General features: G+C 34.1%; 1 protein-coding gene across 5 annotated transcripts in view; it reads right to left on the reverse strand.

The window, feature by feature from the left end:
• Positions 1-24654, reverse strand: part of LOC116338785 (CUGBP Elav-like family member 4) — a 124235-nt gene that overhangs the window by 9890 nt on the left and 89691 nt on the right. For 3 of the 5 annotated variants that reach the window (XM_031764250.1, XM_031764248.1, XM_031764252.1), the window contains 5 exons: positions 22673-22752; positions 2465-2608; positions 2255-2351; positions 1986-2138; positions 1466-1564 (listed from right to left, as the gene is read on the reverse strand). In XM_031764250.1, coding sequence (XP_031620110.1) covers positions 1466-1564; positions 1986-2138; positions 2255-2351; positions 2465-2608; positions 22673-22752 — 573 coding nt within the window. The remainder of the gene's footprint in view (positions 1-1465; positions 1565-1985; positions 2139-2254; positions 2352-2464; positions 2609-22672; positions 22753-24654) is intronic. The other 2 variants (XM_031764251.1, XM_031764249.1) reach the window with 1 other exon arrangement.

The following is a 24654-nucleotide window of genomic DNA, read 5'->3' on the forward strand; positions in this document are numbered from 1 at the left end:
AATTGATAAATACGCGCAATGTATCATCGTAGTGCGTATAAACACTTGTGGAGTACGATTTTTTTTATTCGTCGTACAACGAATTTGAAAGCTCATAAAAAAATTCACATTTATGAAATTATACACAAATTGGGGGAGTTGATATTGATGAATTGAGTAAAGTGTCTAGTCATCGATGTCATGACATGCCAAAATCCACATTTTTCCCTGTATTATGATAATTCGATATTTGTTATAAAAGGCAATGAACTGTTTGGTCTTGAATTTTTTCAATTGTTTCGAAAACCGTTTTTTTATGTTGTTGCTGCAACAGTGACATTTTAAAATGGAAACACTTGGACCGTATTTCTGTTGAAGCACGTTGAAATGTGTGCGCTCGTTGAATCCAATTGAATTGCTATTCTTGAATATGGGTCAATTGAGCGGTAAATTTAAACACATTGGTGTCTATGATTCGAGTCAATTTTGATGAAAAGTCGCAATGTCATTTTGAATTTTAAAATGGGGTCATTTGAAGAACGTAACGACGGCCAACCAATTTGTTTAGAGTTTTATTTGAATCACCTTAATTACTTTTTTGAATTGATTCATTTTTAAAAGGACTTTTCAAGAAATGTTTGTTGTCTTTAAAATGAAAATTAAATCAAGCTTAGCAACACGGTTGTTACAGTTTTGGAAGTCACTTGTAATTAACTTGTCCATTTTTTTTCTCAAGTAACACATGCACAGACACACAATTCGAACAGAATGTATACCAAACGATATAGATTTTAAGCACTATGAATTTTCAATCAATTCAAGAGTGTTCGTTTCGTTTTCTTTGTCTCGATTTATTTTAGCTGTTTTTCTTCGAATGACATAAAACCATTTTATCGTTGATATTGCCAAACAAAATTTTAAACCAAATGAAGAAGAAAACAAACGATTTTTTTCTTTTTTTTTTTTTTTGGTAAAAAAATGAAGTAAATTTTCAATTAACGAGTAATACTTCAACAACATACGATTACAACAACATTTAAGCACTAAACATAATTCCCATCAATAAAATGGAAAGTTTTCTTAAATATATATAGATTGCTAATGAAATAGATAAGACAAACAATGAGACACTTGATTTGATATATTTAAGCTTGTTACACATGTTACGAAAGGTGTTTAAAGTTTTCGATAAGTACAAACAAAAAATACAGAAACACCATTTTCAACCGAAAAAAAAAACGAAACAAACTGATTACATAACGTAAATGAGAACAAATTTGAAGGCAGAAAGTTCAATGGCAACAAAAATCCAAGAAAAATGGATACAATTAAAAAATCGACCAAAAAACAAAATAGAGAAAGATTTTTTTTTCATATGTTTCATTTGAATATCCATTCCAACGTACAACAACAGCTTTGGTGCACTGAATAAGTAGGAGAATATCTGATCGATAAATAGACGAATAAAACAATGTGATGTACGTACCAACACCTGGATATGGTTGCATTCCTGGATAGGTAGCATGTTGTAAAGTCGCATCACCATTTGGTAGTCCTTGCGCCGGAATCGATAAATGGAGTGCATCTGCCATTCAGATTACGCGACAATTATTAAAAAATTTAATTTTCGCAGAAAAAATGAAAATGTTTTTAAAACAGACGAATTGAGAAAAAAGAAAAGATTTTTGCTTAAAAAAGTATGATCAGTCTTTCTGAAATGTCAAAAACTCAGAGAAAGATGCTCTTAATATTCGACATCGGTCGATTAACTTCAAAGTTCTCGAAAAAGCAAATGAACGAAGTTATATGGATCTTGAGTCCAGAAAGCCTGATCCTGTTGAAAGGACTATGTATTCACATGCATAACACAGTGCACTTTTAGCTAGTTTAATTTTTGGTCTTAGTTGTGATGATGGGGAACGTATCGTTTCATAACCCTACACAAATATACTCTTCTATACAAATGAAGTTCGTCGCATTTTTTTTTGTTCAAAAAAAGTACTTACGGCCTGGATAAGTCTGTGGTATTCCATTTGTATAGACAGTAGTTTCAGTACCGCCCGGTTGACCATTTGGAGTTTGAGCAGCCATATTGAACGTTGGCATCGTTGGTGATGGCAAAGAGGGTATGGCACCGTTGACTGGTTGACCTGATCCTGCTTAATATATCAAACATATCCATTGCATTTCCATTTTCGACATTACATTTTCAAATGAACCAATAAGGCTATTATTATTCAGTTTTTTTTTTCAATTAAGTGAAAAAAATACTCACCATTTAAAGCATGAGGTATTTGAGTTGCTAAAGCAGCCATTGGATTAATATATGTGCCTTGAGCGGTAGCGGCAGCCATTAACGCAGCTTGTTGTTGCTATTTAAATGATTGAATTCAAATTAATAACCAAATGTATTGCCGAATAAAATAACATATTATTTATTTTCACATTTAATTAAAATATATCGGTGCACTAGCGAGATAAATACCTGTGCGTATGCTCCATATGCCCCAAATTGATTGAATACAAAGGGATTTAATAAATTCATGTGACCAGCCATTTGTTGCATACGACGTAATTGCCGTTCCTTTTCTGTGTCAGCGAATTTAACAACTAAACTTGAAGATGCACCCTGTATAGAAACAAAAAAAAAGATACATTACTCCAAAGTCAAAGATTTATCTTTACCATTATCGTCATCATCATCATCATATCACATTTGTTTTCATCTTTGACAAAGGTTTACATTAAGAGTTTCATATAGTAATATGAAAGTCGATTTCTAACCAACAATTCGTTTAAGGTTTGTTCCCGAGTATAATCACAATCGTTTATCATTTAAAAATAAAAATCATTAATTTCATGTGCAACTAAAATAATTCGTAATTGTAAAAACGTAAAAAGGAATTCAGGAAAACTCCATGGATATTTTGAAGATTTAAAATATTTATCGTTTCTTTGTTCATTGTTATCGTGGCAAATGCTTCTTTTCACACTCTTCCCTCCACATCTCTGATTCGATGAATGTTTATTGAATGAAGTGATAATGTAGTAGTCATATACCGTTGTACCGATATTCCACAGTAAATATGTAATAGGCGCTTCTGAAATACCACAATTTTTGCCACACAAATATTCTGATGAGGATTGAATGGCAACATAAAACACGACCACACACACATACACATCCATTTACAGTCAGTCAACTCTTGCAGCATACAAAGAAATCAACAAATACATGATGACGAAGTGTACGATACCATTCGTCGTTGCTACTATGGAGATCAAAAATGAATAGAATTTTTTTTATGATTTCCACCAAATGGTTTATTTCGTTTTTGTCTCTTTTCATCTTAAATTCATTTTTATTACGTTTTTTATGTGATTCTTTCATCGCTTTTACTTTGGCATGCCTTGCTTTGTCCGCACTTTTATTTTGTCTGATTTGATTTCTCTATCAATTTTTGGTTTTGATTCTTACTTTGCCTTTGCATTTGATTTCATTTGCTCTTTGGAATTCGCACAAAAACTGTCCTCGCCTTTATAATTCGTTCGCTTCTTTTCATTTCACTCCCACTCTCACTCCCTTCTCTCTTTTCTTTTCGAATCTTTGCCTTTCTTCTTTCGTTTCACTGCTATAGCCAATGTACTTTGCCATTTGATTCATTCTGCGTTCACTTCTGTTCCCTTTTTTTTCATTTACATATTGATATTTCATGTATAAAATGAGTGTGTAGAGGAAAAGCAATGCGAAATACACATTTACACAGATTTCCTTATATTTAGTATATAGATTTTGGTGGGAGTAAAAGAGCGGCAAAACGACACGGTAAATTAAATATATAAAAAGGAAGAGAGAGAGAGAGAAGTAGGATTCCCACTGTGAGTGGAAACTTTTACTTTGATTTCTTCATCATAATATCCGATTATGTTAGGGATTTCTTTCGTTTTTACTTTTCTTCTTTTATATGTTATGTTTGGGCTGTTTCGATATTATTCAGAAATGGAATTTGTCGCATCATCTATGTGGCACAAAGAAGCAGCGTACATAAAGCACACAAACCAATGTTCGACGGAATCTGCAGAATTGTGTAACAAAGACATTGAAACAATTTCAATATGTGATCCGAAGAAGTCGATTGGAATATTAGTATATGGTTCGTGACATTAGCACCATTAAATGAATCGAAATAAGACTTTTTTTTCGTCGCATTGGAACCAATTCATTCAACTGTTTGTCATAATTGTCAAATTATCTATTGCTGAATCTAATATTTGGTTAAAATGTGCACCCTATTCACAGCAAACATTCTCCCCCAAATGTGAATATGCACAAATACTTAACTGATGAAAGGCTATAAAAGTCAAAGAGACACACACAAAAAAACGTAAATCGAAAATAGGAGAGAAAATAAACGAGATTCCTTTTTCCGCTGAATGATTACGGCGATTGAATTTTATTTTCTGTTTCATCGGCCGCATCGTATAACCTTCTGCATCAATGTCACATTAATGGCACTGAATGCCATCTAAAATATATTTTAAAGGGTTTTATGTTCGTGGAAAAATGGTCGTTAGACATTTATTTGGTTTGAGTATACACTAAACATTGAATGGTCATGTTATTAGATGAGTACACTTGATTTTAACTTTGTTTATTGCTCCAGTTATGTCTTCCGTTTCTACTCCACTAATCAAAAAGAATTATTTAATTTATTTTGTGATACTAGAAACAATGCTTTTGATTAAATTCTTTTTCCATTCGCTTTTTTCGTTTCTCAGTTTTACTTCGTCATTTTAATTGGTTCAAACTGCAGTGAGATATATTTATATGGTTGTCGAATCATACATCGACAGCGTCCATACATTGATATTTATTTGAAGCGTCATTTTCAATGCCCTTATTCGTTCTCTTTCTGTGATTTTCTTCCAATTATAGATTGAATCGAAGATAAATATAATGGTAAATTCATATTGACATTTTGATGAAGTGTGTTCAGTTTTATTCGAACTGACATTATTATAACATGGACGAACACACAATTATAATAATGTGAAAATAATAAAAGCAGTTTGCAATCTATATCGAAGGTAGAATTGGATTCGTTCTAATCAATTTTGTTATTGTTTGCTTCTATTCACATTTTCATTCAAATTTACTAATATGATGTGAAAATCGAAGTTCATTCTCTTGCTCAACGTTATGAAAATGTAACATACAAACAAATTACATAAGAGGTCACAACACGCATTCACAAAAATCCGATCAAAGAAACGAAACGCATGGTAGAAGAAATAATAGCAACAGAAATCAAATCTCATGTCGACATGAACAAATACGCTTGATATCAAAATGGTTTTCTTTTTTTGCTCTTTCGATTGACGATTGCTGACGTTCAGTGTTCCATGTATATGATTACATAGTACATGTGCACATCAAAAATAATGCGATACCATTAATTTTAATAAAAATAAAAGAGAATCTATTTACTGAAACAAATGATCTATTAGCGAGGCAAAAAAGAACTCTCTCTCTCTCTCTCTCTCTCTCATCAATTCTTGTGAGCGATTCGAGTATGAGATAAAACTTAAGCATCTGAATTGACACATCACGACTACGAACATCTCACTGTATGTATATTTCAATCTTCTTTCACTTTTGGTGACTTTCGCTCTTTTTGCGTTGTTTGTTCGTCGTTTTTATTCCATATCTTTTATCTAAACAATTATCCTTTAATCTCTGTTAGGCGCGCAAATTGGGTCGACAAGGCAAAAAATGAAATACCAAAGCCCAAACAAACGAAACGAAAAAAAAAACGCGCCGCGCACTCACTGTATAATATATATATTTGCTAAAAGCGAATGCGATGAATAATACGAAGACGAATGGATACAGATAGCAACGCACATTTTTTTCTCGTTGGCTTCTGTCTTTTCCTTCTTCACTTATCATTTACATTGTTCTTCTTTTTTTGTTTTGCTTGGCACAACATTTATTTCCATACATCAAACATATAAATGCCGTATATGTGATGCCGAAGTTTTTCCAACCAAAGGACTTTATTTATTCTCAATGTTTCTGGAATTGGTTTTTATTGTGTGCGTATAGGCGGCAGTTGTACGAATGAAAATCAGCAACAGATGGGTAAATAAAATAAATGCAAAAGAAAGAAAGACGCAGAACGCAAGATAGAGAGAGAGAGAGAGCGGGAGAAAAAAACGTTCGCTCGATAAAACGCGACAACGTAGGGAGCGAGAAATGGGAACAAGAAATAGATTGAGAGTGAGAAAAAAATAAATGACGAAGACAATAATAAACGAAGAATGTTTAAGTATGCTTAGCGAAAATGAAAAAAAAGACAATGTGAATCAATCACAAAATCACGATAAACTCCAAATAACACCAACATTTGACACTGGCGTCGGAGAAGAGGACGATTTATATTGCGTTGACAATCGAATAACAATGCACAATGACAGAATGAAAGAAAAAAGAGGACGGAAGAATCAGAGTGTGGACAGAAAAAAAATTCTTCACATGTTATGAAAAGCTTCAGCCATTACAAATGATTCGTTTTGATCACCATAAATGCTTGTTCATGCATTTTCATTCCAACATTCGCAGTTAATTTCATCGACTGGCCAACGTCACTGCATGGTATGTGCCAAACAAGGCGTCAACAAAATTGAAAAAGCTGCAATGTAAAACCACACCATAAATACATTGTTGCATACTCAATATCACAAGATCCACTAACGATTCTTTTGTTGAATATTTTGAGTGTCGGTTTGTTGCTGATTTTGTTGATGTATAAATTACGCTATACGGGAAATAAGTGGATTCAATGTAATGCAAAAAACGATGGCAGACCTATTAAGTGTATTAATTTCTCTCCGATGAATTTGCATAAAATTGAGAGAAACAGAATGTAAATGACAAAGCGAAATGAGCACAAAGTCCGAAAAATAAAGTGATGAAGTGGTGGTGCGGATGAGTGCAAGTGAACAGGAATGAGGAGTCATAAAATATGAATTTCCTACGCTAAAAAAACGAAAGTGTGAGTACAAAGATCCTTGAGATTATGAAACGAGGCCAGAGCAAGAATATATTGCCATGCGGAAGTATATGGAAAGTCAGCATCATTATCATTTGCTCTTTATATAAACGAAACTGAATGCGAAAAGTTCCTTTGAAGTAATGTTTCCTTTCAATAAATCATCAACGTATATTCAAAAACCTAAGATCATCAACCATAATCAACTAGTGACACATTTCAAGTGTGTTACGAAAACAGCCTACGGGGCAATGGTGCATGACACACCACCGACAAACATTCAATTGACGAACGCAACAGATTTTTGCTTTCGTTAAGGCAAAAACAGGGGATTTTCTTTTGCCATTTCATTTCAAAGGGCAACACACTAACAAACACTGCCGGAAAACTGTGAACATTTTGGCACAAACGAGACGAAAACCAATTCATGAGCCAAAGTAATAAATAAGAAACTATAATTCGTATTTGCATACGTAAAAAACATGGTTTCGGTTGTTGTTGCTGTCGGTGTGTTTGCCATGTTTTGTATGTGCATTGTGCCTGAATCAATATAATAAGTTGAGAGCCAGAGTCGGTTGAACAACAGGTTGTGGCGCTTGTGGTTTACTAAAGAAGGCATATTGCATGTGCATAAACCGCTTATACGAAAAATAGCCAACAACAAAGTTGGCGAATAATGATAATGTGGAGATGGAAAAATGAACAAACACTCAGCTCAATCCAAGCCACGCGCTCCCCTTCCTACTCTAACAATCTCATTTGCTCGCCGCTCGTTCGTTCTATACGCGCAAAATTGAAAGAGTTGAAGTATGGCAATATCGCAAACAAGGCGTTAAATACCACCGGACCTAATTTCATGAATATGAACATGAATGTATCGCATTCATCGCCTCAAGTTATTATTGAAATGTGATCTATCCCATGCACCATTTTCCCTTCGTAATCATCATCGTGCTCGTCGCCTTCGCTCATCATATGCCTATTTTTGACTATATGTGATGCGTTAAATTAAATCATTCGATAGCGAAAATACACGACATACACATATATTTCTTCAACATATACCGAAGTTCACACTACATCTCTGATAAAATATCCGAAATTCTTTTCTATTCTTTGCGATTGGTGATATGCTCAATTTGATACATGCTCGATTTACTTTCAACATATCTAACTTAAATGAACTCGAATATTTTTAATTAAAAATACACGAAATATTACAATTACAGAATATAGTTTACGAATTCAACAAAACGAACAAAATTGCTGGCACATCGCATTGCGTCGATTTACAATTTTTCAAAATTGAATGAGAACGCATCAAGTAATGCTAAGCTAACCGAATAATGACACCATCCACCACTACATCAAAAAATAATTCGTCGTGACAAAAATTATGTATGTACAAATGATGGTGAAAAAAACAATGTTAAATTAAGCATTCCTCCATCCACATATGAAATCCATATCTATCTCCTTCTCTCTGCATTTGTATCGTGATACAGACGAACAAAAATGAATGGGGTCGACCACGAAACACATTAAAAATGCAATGTGAAAAATTAAATGATATGATAAAATAAGATATAAATTAGAATTGTTGTGCGCGTCGCACGTTGAAATTTCGAGATGGAAATATAAACGGAAAATTCATTTAAGAAAATGAGTCATTTAGACATGTTTTGTATGTGCACACGCTTGAGGCGTACGCTCTCTCGTTACATCGTTTCAAAACTGGGCGAATGAAGTTTTATGTACGAATTGATACGACGAGTAAAATTTCATTTTTGATGGATTGCACATTGCACAGACATATGTCATTACACATTCTGATTACTCGTTTCTCGTTTTTCCTCTCCTTCTCGTTCCCGTTTGTAAAAGTAAACGCGATGCAACAAAGCCAAAATAGCATGGTCGCATACAACGTTAAACTCGAAGCCACACGTATCCACAGCAATCTAATATGTATATTTGCATTTGCAAGGTAGACAGATAATGCGGTCTCCCAGTAACAGCCACCATAATACACAGCAAAATGAAGCGATAGCTTCATATCTATATAGCAAGCGTGCTCGCGCTCACACAAACACACACACGGTCGTGTGACTTGTACACCAAATATAGTAAACTAAAACTCATTCTCTGACTGTTGTGCCAAACGAGGATAACGAAGAGCCGACAATGGAAATGGGAATGAGAATGAGCCTGAATGTATATTGAATGCATGTATGTACATGGAAAGTAATGAAAATACCTATGAGACTATTAAAATCTATTAATTTTGTGTTTTACAACCAAATTTTATGCGATGTGTGTCGCTTATAAATGTTTACCTCGCACAAACACACCATAAATGTGAATGATTGAATCGCTTACAGGAAAAGCGGTACAGAGCAAGTGAATGAAAGCGATTGCGATTGAGCAAGCAGTCAAGCGATATGGCATGGCCATAGAATTCGGTGCGCAACCAAAAAATGGTACCTCTTTGAAACTGTAGCGTCAGAAATGGAATCAGCGCTGCAATTCTCAATCAAATGTGAATTGTTTGCTGAATTCAAAAAGTTCATAAATTGATGGCTAACTACCATTTTACGGTTTTATTGTAGCTGTTGCCACCGGCACTAAGCTCAATTGCATGCAATACCAATGCGAATGAACAAATTCACCAAACTAACCATCGAAATATAATTTGCCAACTTTCGCTCGCCAGAAGAAAAAATAACAATCGGTTGAAAACTATTTTTCATTTTTGCAAATTACATAATTGATTCCATGTAGATTATTTGTGTGCTGATGTGAGTTTGTGTTTGCAAACTTAAAATCGATACAAACCGATTTAAAATGATCGGAAAAATGTCTGCATCTCGCTAATGTTCCGAAAAAAAAAATAGATACGTTTATTTTTTTATGAATTTTATAAAATACAGTGCGTAACTTATGGAGAACCACATAAATTTGTGTTCAGTGTATCACAATGAAAATGCTGTGTATACATAATGCTTATAAAATTGTTGCTCAAAAAGATCGTTTCCCGATTGAAGATAGAGATAGGATGAATGTTTTTTGGTGTTATCAACGAAGTTATTATGAGTTTGTGCCTTCTCCATTGTCACTTGTGTGTCGAACTGTCGAACCATCTTCTGCACTTCTTGTGCCATTGAACGCAAACATATAGAAAGCCGGTGCTGCTTCCAAACGAACGAAGGAAAAAAACAACGAAAAACAAAAAATGTAAAACGAAAACGATTCGAATTTATGCATCTGCACATAAATAGAATATATAGCCCGCCATACAATGGGTTATTACCATTAAATGAATGCTGTAATAAAATATTATGTGTCGAGGAATATGTGCAGCATAGAATGGCTCATGACCTATACGAATCACTGGATTCTTCATTTTCCAGTTGCAATGCAACTTTGATTTTTCCACATTATCATGATCACATTCTGCCGCACACAAAAATTTATGGACACATAATATTGTGACGTAAACCGAAAATAAACTCGAATGACGCTGTAAAACGATAGCTGAATTTATTATTAATTTTTTTTCAGTCTTCTCCCTTGTTCGCTTCTCTGTTTTTTTTTTTTTTTTTTTTTTTTGGTTTATAGAGTTGCATGTGGCGAGCGTGTACGCGCCATCCGTGTAGGGGGTGGAAAAGCGAAAAAGGAGACAGTGAAAAGGAGACAAGACATGGCGAAAGAGAGAGGGAGATACAACATATCCGATTTAGGATGAAGGCATCACAAATATATGTTGGCATTTGTTGGCCCATTGTTTCCTTGGGCCAAAACTGTTGCCGTAAATTTTATCTGGGGATATAAGATACAGCCAGAAATGATCCAACATACTTACCGAAATAGTGGTTAAAGCAAGCTCAGTTTATAGCAACCATAATATTGGTAAAATGGTAATGAATCTTCCTTTTCTTTCTGTCTGTCTCTGTCTCTGCACAGAGAAGCAAATCCTTGCGCAAAATATTGTATTTATACACAAACATAAAATGCCGGCATCAATGAAACAATGCAACCGATGGATTTTCAATGCGAACTTTCGAACAATGGAGCGCTAATTCTTAACTATCAATTCTTCGAACAAGTTAATGACAACTTAAGGTTCATATGTACGTGCGTGCCAACGCGTTTGTCTGTCAATATGCAATTTAATCATCGTAATGCATATGTTACACCATACAATATCTACAACATGTTTCCACTAGCAGCACTTGGCTTATTTATCATAAATATCCTTTTGTGTAGCTAATTCAAGCGGTCACACGTATACACGCAACACAACAAATATACAATGAATGCTCACTTTAATGGCTCATAATATTTCACAATGCACGAAACGATATGGTCAAATTATTGCCGTGCACAATTCATATTGTACAATTAGCCGAAATAAAATATTTTCTTCTTTTCCACATTTGGGCCATGATGAAATGGCATTTCCTATGTTAGTGGTCATTGCCCTCTTTTCCCCATTTCCCCATGTACTCTCTCTCTCTCTCTCTCTCTCTATCGCTCACTCTTTTACTTGAACAAACAAAATTGATGTATGCAGAAAATTATACATGAATTATTAACGTGTATCAAGTTTTAAATAGTCATTCGCTTGATAAACACCGTCTCACTACTATAGTCAAAATATGCGACTTAATGCCATTAAGGCCATTTGCACCCCAAAATACATATATCCAACCAAAATTAATGCTCACGGTAAAAGCTGATTTTTAACTGCTACTCGAGTTTCATAACGAAATTATCTTAAAATCTGATATGATTTGCCATCAAATTAATTTGAACGTTATTTCATCAAAATTTCGCTCCACTGTACGAAAATCGGTTCGTTAAATAATGTTTGGATCATGATTGATTCCACTTAATGTGAAATATTTAAAATCAAATTCATAATTAATACTATGATTGTATATCCATCCAGATCAATGTGATTGTTTTAATATTATGAAAGTTTGATTATCCATGGCAACGTATCGCGAATAAAATATTTGCTTAAATTTTCGTTGCAAATGAATTGAATGATGTGGAATGTGGTACTCTTGAGTAAAATTTGATCGAAAAGTTTTCGATTTAAGGATGGGAGAATATACCAGAATCGAATGCAAACGAGATGTTCAATGATAATCATGAGAGAGACTCGTCAGACTCTTAGCAGCGTTTTCCAATTGAGAAAAATGCGAGGTAATTCTAATCCAAACAACAAACATTTAAATTGATATTTGATCTAAGTCGATTAATATACGCTCTCTTTCTCGGTCGCATTTTATCCGAACTGCGCCCGTCATCATCTTATGCCACCGCTGCTGCTACCGCTTCCGCCGTCGTCACCATTCTTCTTTTATTTCACTATTTACACAGAGCGTGTATTTTGAGCAAACAAATCATAATAGCGATCTCAATTCCACTTCTATTATGTTTTGAAGTTCTATTGGATCTAGAATTCAACCATAAAATTGAAACCAAATCAGCAAACTTTTCGCATCACGATTATTATGATTCGCGTATTAATACAAACGAAAACGAATGGAGAGACGAACAACAACGACAACAAAAAAAATGTCGAAGAACCAAAACAAGGAAAATAAGAAAGCATAAGCATAAGGGCATATGACATAAGAATAAACTCGCAAAGTTTCCGCTAATGAAATTCTATATATGTATACAATATACTATTTCACTTAGTTTTTCTTCTTTCTTCCCATAGTCGTTGATGGCATTTGGAAAGTAAAACGGCTTCGTTTTCGGTCACACACAAGAATTAATGTTTTTCATTTCAACTTGTTTTTGTGGTTTTGGACGTTTGTTACAGTGTCTCTCATCTGTCTTTCTATTTGTTTATATTGTTTTCTTGCTGCGTTATATATATATATTTTGTTCTCTTTGCATGCGTTTATCACTGTCGCTCTCTGTTTCACTGTGAATGTACGAGTGTTTGTTCATTCTTTGAGTTGTCTGATGCCAGCATATACCACTTGATATCTATGTGTATTTGCATTTATGATGAACGATATCTGGGCTATGAGAGCACAACAAATACGGCCTGACAACCACTTTTATGGAACGCAGTGAAACCGTTATTATTTTTGAGAATGAAATATTTGTATTATTTTATGGCCATTCGGTTTTATTTTCTCGAGCATCATAACCAAGTAGCGGTACGCCAAATGGTTGAAAATCTGTGGAAAATCTTGTTTATAGCCGTACAAGAGGCTCAAGCATCTTCAATGAAAATGAGCGAGAATGAGCAAAATGATTTTGCGCAAAATACACACACAATTGGATATAACTAATGTTTAGCGAATGAACTCAATGGCCTCTTCGTTTCGCCAAAATGAATAAGCGGTCGTTTTTGTTCCCACTCCATTTCCATGCTCATTTCGTCCGAAGCTGAACGGAAGATAAAGACGACCAATAATAATTTTTTTTGTTTCCTTTCTTTCGTATGCTCTCTGTTTCCATATCATCTTTATGTTTACATTGCATCGAAATTCCAAATGGCCGCAAAATGCTTCGTCGGAAACAATAACAAAAACATTTTCCATCACTTTCATTTCGAATCGAAAGTGATTACCAAAGAGTGATGGCAACGAAATTTTTTTTTATTGTGTTAAAATGTTTGGTGCATTATTGGAAAACATTTCAAAGATGAAACCATTTATACTTATGGCCAACATTAAGCATTCCATTTTATCTGCACAAATTAAACATATCTCCTTTATAAGGCAAACGAACATTTCAATGTATAATGTATTGGGATGAGGTACGTAATGTGAAATGAACATGGATTCCATTAAGACTAAAATAAACAATTTGATGTACGTGCGCACAGACATACAGCTGAAAGAAAAGACCAGATTTTCCAAGTGCTTTCAACGAACACACACACACACACACACACACACACACACACACACACACAGTTTTTACATTAAAAAAAAAGTTATTTTTTGTCGGTGCTCGAATGCAGGTAAACATAGCGATGGCATTAATTAGGTTTTGAAATGTTTTATTGAAAATTTATCGACTTATAAAAGTACTAAATGCAAAAATGGATGGAAACAAGATTCCCGTTTTTTTTTGTTAAATGGAGAGATACGGGCTTTTTGAGTGTGTTTTCATAACTGTCGAAAAACAGGCGGATTATTTTCCATCAATTTTGGTGTATTATGTTTGATTTATCGAAATATGAGTGAAAAAAATGTACGAAAAAATTGTCATGATGAAATCGAATATTATAATATTTTATAAAAATGACGGTGTTCGCTGATCCAAATCCAGTGTACATGCGTATGTGCGTGTGTGTGTCTTTTGTTCGTCTGAATCGAATATTTTATCACTCGGATATGTTATTTCATAATACGTGAAGAGGAAAATGCGAAACAATATATTCACTTGTTTTGATTCCATGGGTCCACTCATCGATGTAATTGAAAACCATGTCTATATATTTTGCTTGTTAGCTTGTTATTGTTGGCGGTGTTTGTAATGAAAAAGAAATTGATCCTGGCTTGAACTTTATGAAAACATTTATTGATTTATATCTGTATTCAAACACTCGATATTGATGTGGCTCTTAATTTCTCTCGTTCTCTTGTCCCGTCTCTCCCTCTTTCCCTCTCTGTTTCGCTCTTTCTCTCATCGTATTCCATCGTAAACAACGTAATGCATCGATTTTTTTAATAGTTGTATCGAGGAAAAAAAAATCACATTTTGCTCTTTCGTTCACTCTTTTTCTGATTTTGCCATCTCTGTCATGGCCTGTTTATTTTGTCCGTGCACATAAAAGATTATTAATCTATATTAAATTTCTATCCGATGTCGGATTACATTACAGCCAGTGCGAATTATTTCATCCTTGTTAATATGGTTGTTGGTCTTATATATTGATTGAAACGTATAAGCAGATGTGAGCAGAAATTTTTTTGCTCGTTTCAATATTTTCATGCTCTTGTTGGCTTCACTTTTCATTTTTATGATGAACTCTTGTTTTTTTTCGTTCATCTGCTTTTTCATGGGTTCATTTTCGCATATTCCGAATGGAGTGCAAATGGGAACGAGAACAAATCGAGATCCCCTGTAAATATACAATCAACTAGTCTATTTAATTTTCAGATTATATCGGTTGTTTGGTCCATCAAGGCTTCATCACACAACAATGGATGCCAACAATTCTTCTCTGCCAATAGACATTTCAATGACTACTTATTCAAACATATTTCTTTCATGCGATTAGTTTTGTGTTTCTATGTCTGTGTGAGTGTCAGTAAACTAAAGCAGCAAAATTTTTCACTCTGTATTCGGTTCAATGAAGTCTCGGCAAATCCGGTTTACCAGTGATAATGCATTTACTGCGAACAATGTGCAAAAAGGCGTATGTTTTTGACAACTAATCAGAAAAATATGAAATGCCATAACGACTTAAGTGTTAGAGCGTGCAAATAGCATTTTACTACAGTATGTAACACTATTCGGGCGAATAAAAAAACCTTCCGCAGTAATGGAGAAAAAAAACCAAATCAGCATTGAAAGTGCGAGATAGGCTTGTCCAATTTTGTTTCTCTTTGGTATTTTTTTTTTACAAATGTCAAACATTTCTTCGAGTTTTCAATTATGGATTTGCCTTTGCATGCACACATAATTTTCAAATTATAGTTACAGTATTGCCAAAGTAGTTCTCTATATCTCAGAGAAAATGTATGTATTGTCAATCCACAAAAATGTCAGATTTCTGGCATTTGCAAAAACGCGAAACAAAATTGGACAAGCCTAGTACGAGAGCAGAAATGGGCAAAAATTATGCTTGTGATTTGTCTTATGTTCATTTACTTCATTCCAATTGGTGAAAATTTTGTTTTTAAAAAGGAAACCCCTCATTTTCATTTTGTGTGTGTTCACATTTTGGCTGCATGATATATTTGTGTGATTCTCTTTTACGAGACGAAAATTTCAATTTTTTTCCAAGTCAGGCATTTGAAATGCGTCTGTCAAAAAATATTGATTTTTTTCTTTCGACTGCTCAGGCCTGTATGCGCTTGTATATGTATCTATCGTATGGCAGAGCGTTTGTAATTTGTGCCTGGCATTGTCGTCATTTTAAATGTTGTTCCACATTCATGCTGCAGGTAAGATAAATGCGAGGCGAGAGAGCGCGCATTGCGAAAGGGAAAAATAAATTCAAATCAAATAAAATGAAAGTAAATCACATCAGTGGAATGAGAGAGCGAAAAATTAAGCAGTTGCCTTGTGAATGACTCAATACAGTGAAAAGCGACACAGCAAGAGATGCGAGAGGGTACGCACAAGCAAATAGAATGAGGGAGACAATATAAAGAAGTGATTTCGTGGTGTATGCCAAACCGTTAACCGCAAATCTAACACATACAAAATGTATACTTGGCTTATATTTTTACTTGCTCCTTTTTCTATATTCAAATACATAGATTTATGCTATATATTTGGGCCACACTTTTACCGTACATAAAAGACAATATGAATGTACTGTTTATGAAACAAACCAGAAAACGAACAAGTGAAAACTTGAAGAGTGTAAAATGAAGAGAGAGAGAGAAACATATATAAATCACCGTGTGATGTAATTGCAGTCGAAAACAGCGAAAAAAGCCTGAAACGAATGAAAAATCGAGTGCAACAACAGTAAACAGTATCCAAAAAAAGAAAAAGCACTATATATCGGCGCACTAAGTGAGAAACAGCTTCCAATTTTGTATACACAGACTGCCGTTTTATTTTTTAATTGAAAAGCTTAGCTAACAAAAGAGGTACTTTGCCATGCCATTCTATACAGAACACAAACACAGAAATTCAAACAATAATGCTATGCTTATGCCTTTACCTTTTCTCGTTTATATTTTTTCTCTGTCTCTTCGTTGTATCTGTCTCTTTTTGATTCTTTTCAAATTGAACGGAAAACGGGAACACTCCCGCTCAAAATGAGCACCAAAAATCCATGAGAAACGACAATCAAAATCACATTCAAAACAGAGAGAACAAAATGAAAGTGATATTAACAAATGGTGGGCATCAGTCGACGTAGAAAAATAAAAAGAAAATGAGCAGGTAGATTCGTAGTTAAATGATGGTTTGCTACCTCATACGGAACTAACTGACGCATACGAATCTGAAACACACACACACACACACATCTACAAACACATGCGAGCATAGCTTTTATGTGCGCACGTATCGCATCTAAAATGGTATGAACAATTGAGTGAAATTTGCGCGCGATAACGCTAACCGGACAATTGTACTAGAATCACAATTCTACTGGCTCCATGGATGCAGTGGTTGAAAACATTTACCACAAAATGTAATGGATTAGTGAATAATTTGTTTTGTCGGAAAATGAAATTTTATCCGCTCATTTGGTGTTGTATTTTATTCATTTTTCCCCCGTTCTGTCTCTCTTGTTAATTCGCTCTCGCTCTCCCACTCTCGGCCGTTGCCAACGGTTTAATTTCACGAATGAACATTTCTCCCTCGCATACTCATTCAATTGTAGTGTTTGGCAAACAATAATAAATGTGTAAATTTGTCGCTGTTGTATTAAAGTTTACAAGATTTTGTATTTATTTTAGAATGTTTTGCATAGCTTTCATATTTTTTTTGTGTGTGTGTGTGTGTACATGTTGTTGTTTCCTCTCCCATTTTATCCACCTGATGGTTTATTGTTGATACTGCTGCCATTTAGCTGCTGCTGCCACCGCCGCCGTCATTTCCATCACCGCTTTTTTTGTGCTTATTTAATCAGAATTGAGGTCTATCCATCGCAGATTTCATTGTTACCATGTACATATAACAATCCATAACCACTGTCCATTTGGTAACGTTATTTTCTCCGTTGTGTTGTCTGTTTTTTTTTTGTGTTATTGCTGGAAAATGTTGTGCCAACGAATTGTGTTGGCCATAATTTTTAATAAAATCGATGTAAATGCGAATTTAAGTCTTGAATTGTTGCCCGTAAAAAGTTTAAAAAGTTTATTATTTCCGAAACATTCGGGATACAAAATTTTATGTCTCTTCTTTTATCTTTGTCGCATTTTGTAAATGGAAAAGTAACGACGGTGGTCAAAATATGGCAAAAACAAAAATCACACAACCAACCACACCAACAATAGCAATAAAAAGTAAACAATTCAATGTGTATTTTTGTGTTGTTTCGTCGTCGTTTTTTTTTTTTGTTTCACTTTTAGCAAAAGCGTAAAACGTCACTTCACTCTGGTATCCCTCATCTTTCAAACATCCAATTAATATAATTATGTAGAAAAAGGTTTTCGCAAATGTAGGCTTTGGATTTTCACAGAGTTTGTGAAAATAAAGTCATCCATTTATTCAAGCGCATTCGATATGGGGACTGAGAGGCAAAAAGTAAATAACAAAATTATATTTGATGAAGGTAAATAGAATTTGGAAAAAGAAAATAGGAAGAGAGAGTGTGCATATTTCTTGTTGATGACGACGGCGACGACGACGACGACGACGATGTTAACGATGCTCGGAAAAAGTGACAATGAAAATGGGGATCAAAAATAAAGTGAAATTTCATTGATTAATTAATACATAAAGTGATGAAATCGACTGCCGAACAGACCAGCACCGGGCCGGCAAATAAATAAATAACAATATAGAAAAACGTCGACCTATTAAATTTTCAAGGTGTGCTCGATGGAAAGCGCTCGCTGACATTGGATACAAACTATTCTCGGATTTAATAAGATGATTTGAGCGTCGATGCGTTTCTCATTACGTTATATGATTTGCCAATCAATCGATCATTCTTATGCTCAAATTACACAACAAAAATGTAAGAATTTCTCATTAATCGAAATCTAATGAACGGATTGAGCTATAACTACAAGATGATTATCTGAAACATCCATATTTAATAAATACACTTAGTATAATGAATATACTCAGCAAAATACAGATTTATTTCCGAAATTATATTTCGTAAAATTGATACTCAATGCTCTCATTTTTTTATGTCAAAAAGTTTTCAAGTTTTACACAACTAATCTCACAAACTTTGCGTTAACATTATATTGCAAATCGGTTGAGTGTTGAAAACGTGAGTGATTCCAATTGATCAATTTCTAAATCGAATGTAAACTTGCTTGCGGTGATTTTCAAAACTTTTCGTTGGGTTTTGGTAAATTTATGCGATTTTAAAGGCACTAGTTCCGGATAAAAATCTAATCGAAATTGGAATTTTCACCATTTACATTTCCTTGATGCATGTTAATCACTTCATTTATTCGATAAATCATGTCAGCTATAAGAACTTTTACATAACCAGAGTGTTTTACTTATTTTATAGTTGTTTAAAAAGAATTTTGAGTGATTGGATGTTAAATTCGTATATGATGTATGCAGGAAAAACGAAAACACCAACGAGAAACGACTTATGCACTCATATTATTTTCATTAATTTCGTTTGGCGTAATGAGAGCGAGTGAAAAGTTTTTCATCACATTGGATGCATTTAAATTTTTGGACGAACGAGAAGAATTAAATCTATCCTTCGAGAAAGCGGACCAAAGTTTTTTGTTTATAGAATCAAAAATCCGAAAATTGTAAATTTTAAACGGGGTTGCTGTTGTTGTTGATGATGGAAAATGATGAGCGCAGTAGTTCGTCGGCCATACAATTCCGTATATTCTAAATTCGGTTATGTCATGGATTTTTTTCAGGCCAGTTTTGTACAAGTATTGCGTTCGGTTGTGAAGCTTGTTAATACTCGAAGTTGTTTTATAATTTGATATACTGGCTAAAGTGATTGTCGGTTGCGAAAGGAAAATGAATGGCATCAGAGAGCATCATCATCGTACAGAAAGTTATATAAATCTTTTTCGTATCTCACAGTGTGGTTTTGGCAAAGAGTCACACTCACTTTTCTATGGTAATATACGAAACGAAAGAGCTATTAGCTTTGTACTCATCAAAATTTATGTAATTTTCATCTATTATAGGTCATTTAAACTTGAAGTTTCTCCGGGTTTCTTTTTGCATATTTTTTTTTCTCTCATTCGTATGTTTGCTGCTGTTGGCTGCGATTTGTTTGACTGGGTGCAAAAGTGATGTAAAACGGGAAAAATGTTTGAAACTTTTCGAAAAACTCGAAAATCATGACGTGTATACACAAGAGTACGTAAAATGAACGAATAAAACATGTCGAAATAAATGTAATTAAAGTGTAAACTTTTTTATCATATTATTTTTTGATGGCGTTGCCGTTCTGCATCGAAAAAATTGATTCGGTTTAACAAATTTGTTAGGTTATATCCCAGCCATAAGCGCTTTCATACCAAAACTCATCATCCGAGATTCAGATCATCGTCCAGATTTCCCCTTTTTTATTTTTTGTGTGTGTGTGTGGGTGCTTTTTTCTTTATTTTTATATTGCTTCTGCACTTTTGGCTTCTTTAATTAATATTAGATGAGGGCTATTTTCGTTGATGGTGTTTCCCTTCCCCCTTTTGATTCTCTACTATTGTCGCCTTTTCTCTTCCCATTTTCGTTCATGTTCACTTAAGATGATTTTAAATAGCATTTATGAAAGTTTCGGGATATATATACTTTTTGTGCCATATCGCATCTCGTTCATTACCGCTGAGACGATATCGTATGGCTTCGCTCGTCGACTTTTCAATATTTTAGTGGTCTAAAGTGAAAAGTAAGCAATTTTTAATTATAAAATGAAATTCGGCTTCATCACATTCACTTTACATGTGAGTTTTATGCGAGCGCATTATATACATACAACGAATTTTTTTTCTTTCACTTCTATTTGAAACATACAAAAATCATGATGATACATTTGGGGAATTTGATTCATTTAAAAGCGGAATTAATACGAAAATCTATAATTAATGCAAAATTTAACCAAACATTGTTTACACTTCTACAGTCAGATTAATGTGTTTTTTGCGTCGTTTTCATATATTATTATATATTTGCTTATTTTAATTACGCACGATTGCACGCCTCAAAATTCGAATTGTAAATCAATAGTAAATTATAATGATTTGGTTTTTGAAAGAAAATTCAAGTAACAAACTAATGACGTTAAAAATCGATCAATTTTCTCTTGTCGTTCGTTTTATCGCGTTGCCGCACAACAAATTGCACAGCACGCTCATGTTGATTTTTGTGGTGAATTTATCCGAATGAAAATGAAGATGCCAAAAAATGTGGTGAATGGCTGTGAACATTGACGGGCTATAATAAACTCCTCCGTCAATTTATGCAATAGAAAATGAGAATCGAGAATGTTGGAATTTATTTTGATTTCAAAGATGATGAAAATGTATGTTAATTCATTGAAATGCCTCACACAATACAATACACATCTATAAATGTGTATTCGAGCGAGTGCGATGAGAGCGAAAAAGAAAAGACGACAACGAATAAAAAAGCGAACAAAAAACGGCAAAAACCAACAAAAGTAGCCGAATTTTTACGTAGCAAATGATGAGGATAACAGAGAGAAGAGGAACATTTTTTGATGGGATTTAAATGAATTTTGTGCTCGCGCGCGTGTGTGTGTGTGAGTCTGTGCATAGCATGAAGTTGTTGGTATTGTTACTGTTGCTCTTCAGCTTTTTTCTCTGTGTTCACCATTGTGGTCCCTTCTTCTTTTCTCTTTCTCCTTTTTCCTTCGTTCTTTATTTCTTTCTTTCTTGAATAACTGTCTAGTAATTATGCAAATTAGAACGCAAACCAAGAGGGAATCAAAAATTGAGAACGAGAAATACTGAAAACGCTCACCAAAATCGCATTGAAATACTGTACGGAATTTTAGTAATTGCCGCACTTTTAATGTACGATTACATGAATCAAGAAATATTAGCTCCTCATACTATTTCGGGTTTCTGTTTTTTTTTTCGTTTCGGCTAACGACTTTTTTCTTCTCTCCATTATATTTAGGTTTCATTTTCATATTGTGTCTGTCAATTGTTGTGCCTTTCGAATAATCTATACATCGCTCAACGCGTTTGCCATAGTGAGTCATCCGATTGGAACACAAAATCGGCTGCGCCTATATACAAACATCGCACAATTTTCAACATTGAATTTTGATTATAAAATTCAAACATTTAGTATGGTAATTTTGTTGACGAAATTTCATCGGAAAATTAAATGGAAAAGCAGCAAATAGTAATTGCATGTTTAAATTCTGATAATGCTGTGTGTGTATATATATTAAAATGTTGAATTGTATTCAATGTTTCGTTCCACATTTATTTTCCACTTTTGATACAGTATTTGGCGATAGGCTGAAACACAGATCAGCATCAAATCACTCAAATTCATAAATGCATTGAAAAAAAAACAGTTCGACGAAAAATCACAGTGCACAAATGGCAGAAAAGCGGTCGTGCAATCAAATCTACCACTTGATTTGACGGAATCTCTTTGATTAAGGTTGAATGGAAAATGTAATTAAATGTAAAATTTCATCGGAAAAAGCACGCTAGAGTTCAAAGATGATGTTGATTATGATGATGATTATGAATTTTTCTTAGCATAAGAAGAAAATGAAGGGAATAAATTATATCATTTTTTCCCTTTTCTTTTTTCCGTATTTTACTTACCGGCATAGTTTGACTTCCGTGTAAACTCGTAATGGCTGCTTGAGCTTCTTGATGAGAACTAAATTTAACAAAAGCACAACCTGAAATAAATAGGAAGAAAACGTGTTAGGTCGACGTTGATTAAAATGTAAAGAAAGTGAACGTTCAAGTTTAGGATTTGTTGCATAAATAAATGTTTAATGTATATAATGATTTTGGAAAATGTCGAAAACAATGTGGATATTCATTCATTAAACGAATGGCCATTACGCTTCGAAGCCTGTTGAATTCTTCTACTAAACTTTTATCGTGGTAATTCAATGGCATAACGGTTTAGTTTTAAAGGCTTTATAAATAATTCATGCGTATTTAGCATCCCTTCTCACTCCCACTCCGATCAAACGCTGACACGTACCCTAAAATCTGCATACCTCAAACAAGACACTGAAATTGGTCACTGGAATTTCGGCCATATGAATCATAATATTCTAATCGATTTAACAGCAATAAACTGAGATTTATTGTTATCGTGTGACACAAAAAAAAAATCGGCCCGAACGAAACCCTTCTCGTTTTCATTAAAAAGAAAAATATGCGTCAACATGAATGTGTTATCTATTTATGGTAAAAGAGAGGATAGACAGAGAGTGTGTTAGTACATGAGGGAGTGTCAAATTCACCCTGCTGCGTACATAAAGTGAAAATGAAAGGCACTCTTCTCAGCCTGACCCAAGCATACCGAATACATTTTTTTATACAGCCTTTGTTTTGCGTATCTCTCTCTGAAACTGTTGAAGGGAGATCGTATTTTCGCCGCTTCCAATGTCCCTTATATTTCATTTTTCGTTTCGCTTTCACTTCCTTTCATTCGCATTTTATGTCGATTTGTGCAAGAGGAATTTGTGTGACATCAAAGTGATTTCGTATACAGTAATTTGCACTGCGCTGTTAAATGTTTCATCTTTACAATCCTTTCCACATCGTTTTCCCTCAATGTATTTTCTTCTTTTATTCTTCCTTTCTCTCTCGCCTTTTTAAAAATTTCATCTGGTTCGCCGCCAGCTAATAATTAGGGATCGGCTCTTTCGCTGTCTCTCTCGTTCTTATTTAATATATCATTGAATTTTCAATCGAATTCTTCTACTTCAAATTAAATTGAACTATTCATTGGGTTGGAACCAATAGGACTAAAATAAACTGAGATGATTAAAGAGCGAACAAGGAAACCTTATAAGAACGAAAGAAAATACTTACAAGCAAATAGTGTAGCGAATACAAGAGAATCGAAAAAGAGAAGAGGAGAGAGAGTGAATCAACGAAATTGCTCTTGTATGATTGCAATGAGAAATGAGAGAAGAAATAACTGAATTTTCGATTTGTAATGAAATTCGATTAAATTAGATTGGGAATCGGGAGGAATGGAATTGAGAATTGAGAGAAAGGGAAGTGAAGAGCAAAAGAAAAGAAACCGTGCTCACTGTTGGTTTTGCATCAACTGCAGAAGTCTAGCGAAAAGCAAACACAAAGTAAACCATAAATACACCAGGTAATTGTGTATGTAACCAATTTAGTTTCGCAAATTGTACACTGAACCTTAATTCGATAGTACTGCACATAAAGGAGAGAGAAAGAGAGAGAGAGCGGGAGAAAGAGAAAGAGGTAACAAAAACAACAAGGTAAAAATATTAATTAGTAATTTTCATTCAATAATAATTAGTCAACGTTTGAATGGGCCATGCAACAGTTATTCCACTCCAGACATGGTGGAAGGTGGGCATTTGTCGTTGAAAATCCAAACCAGTTGAATAATCGAAGTAAAATTTTCCAGTTTCAATTCATTGTGGATGGTGCAATGTCATAAGCAAGTGCAGTGTTCTATATGTAAAGAAGTGGATAGAAAAATGCATGAAAAGACCAAAGGTTGAAAGAATTTTCGTTTTTGATTCATAGCCATTATGTATTATAGTACTAATGAAAGGCGATCCGATCAAAAGCTGCTTCTA

Source organism: Contarinia nasturtii, unplaced genomic scaffold (assembly GCF_009176525.2).
Source record: "Contarinia nasturtii isolate CC-2019 unplaced genomic scaffold, AAFC_CNas_1.1 Cnas_scaffold_414, whole genome shotgun sequence".
NCBI lineage: Eukaryota > Metazoa > Arthropoda > Insecta > Diptera > Cecidomyiidae > Contarinia > Contarinia nasturtii.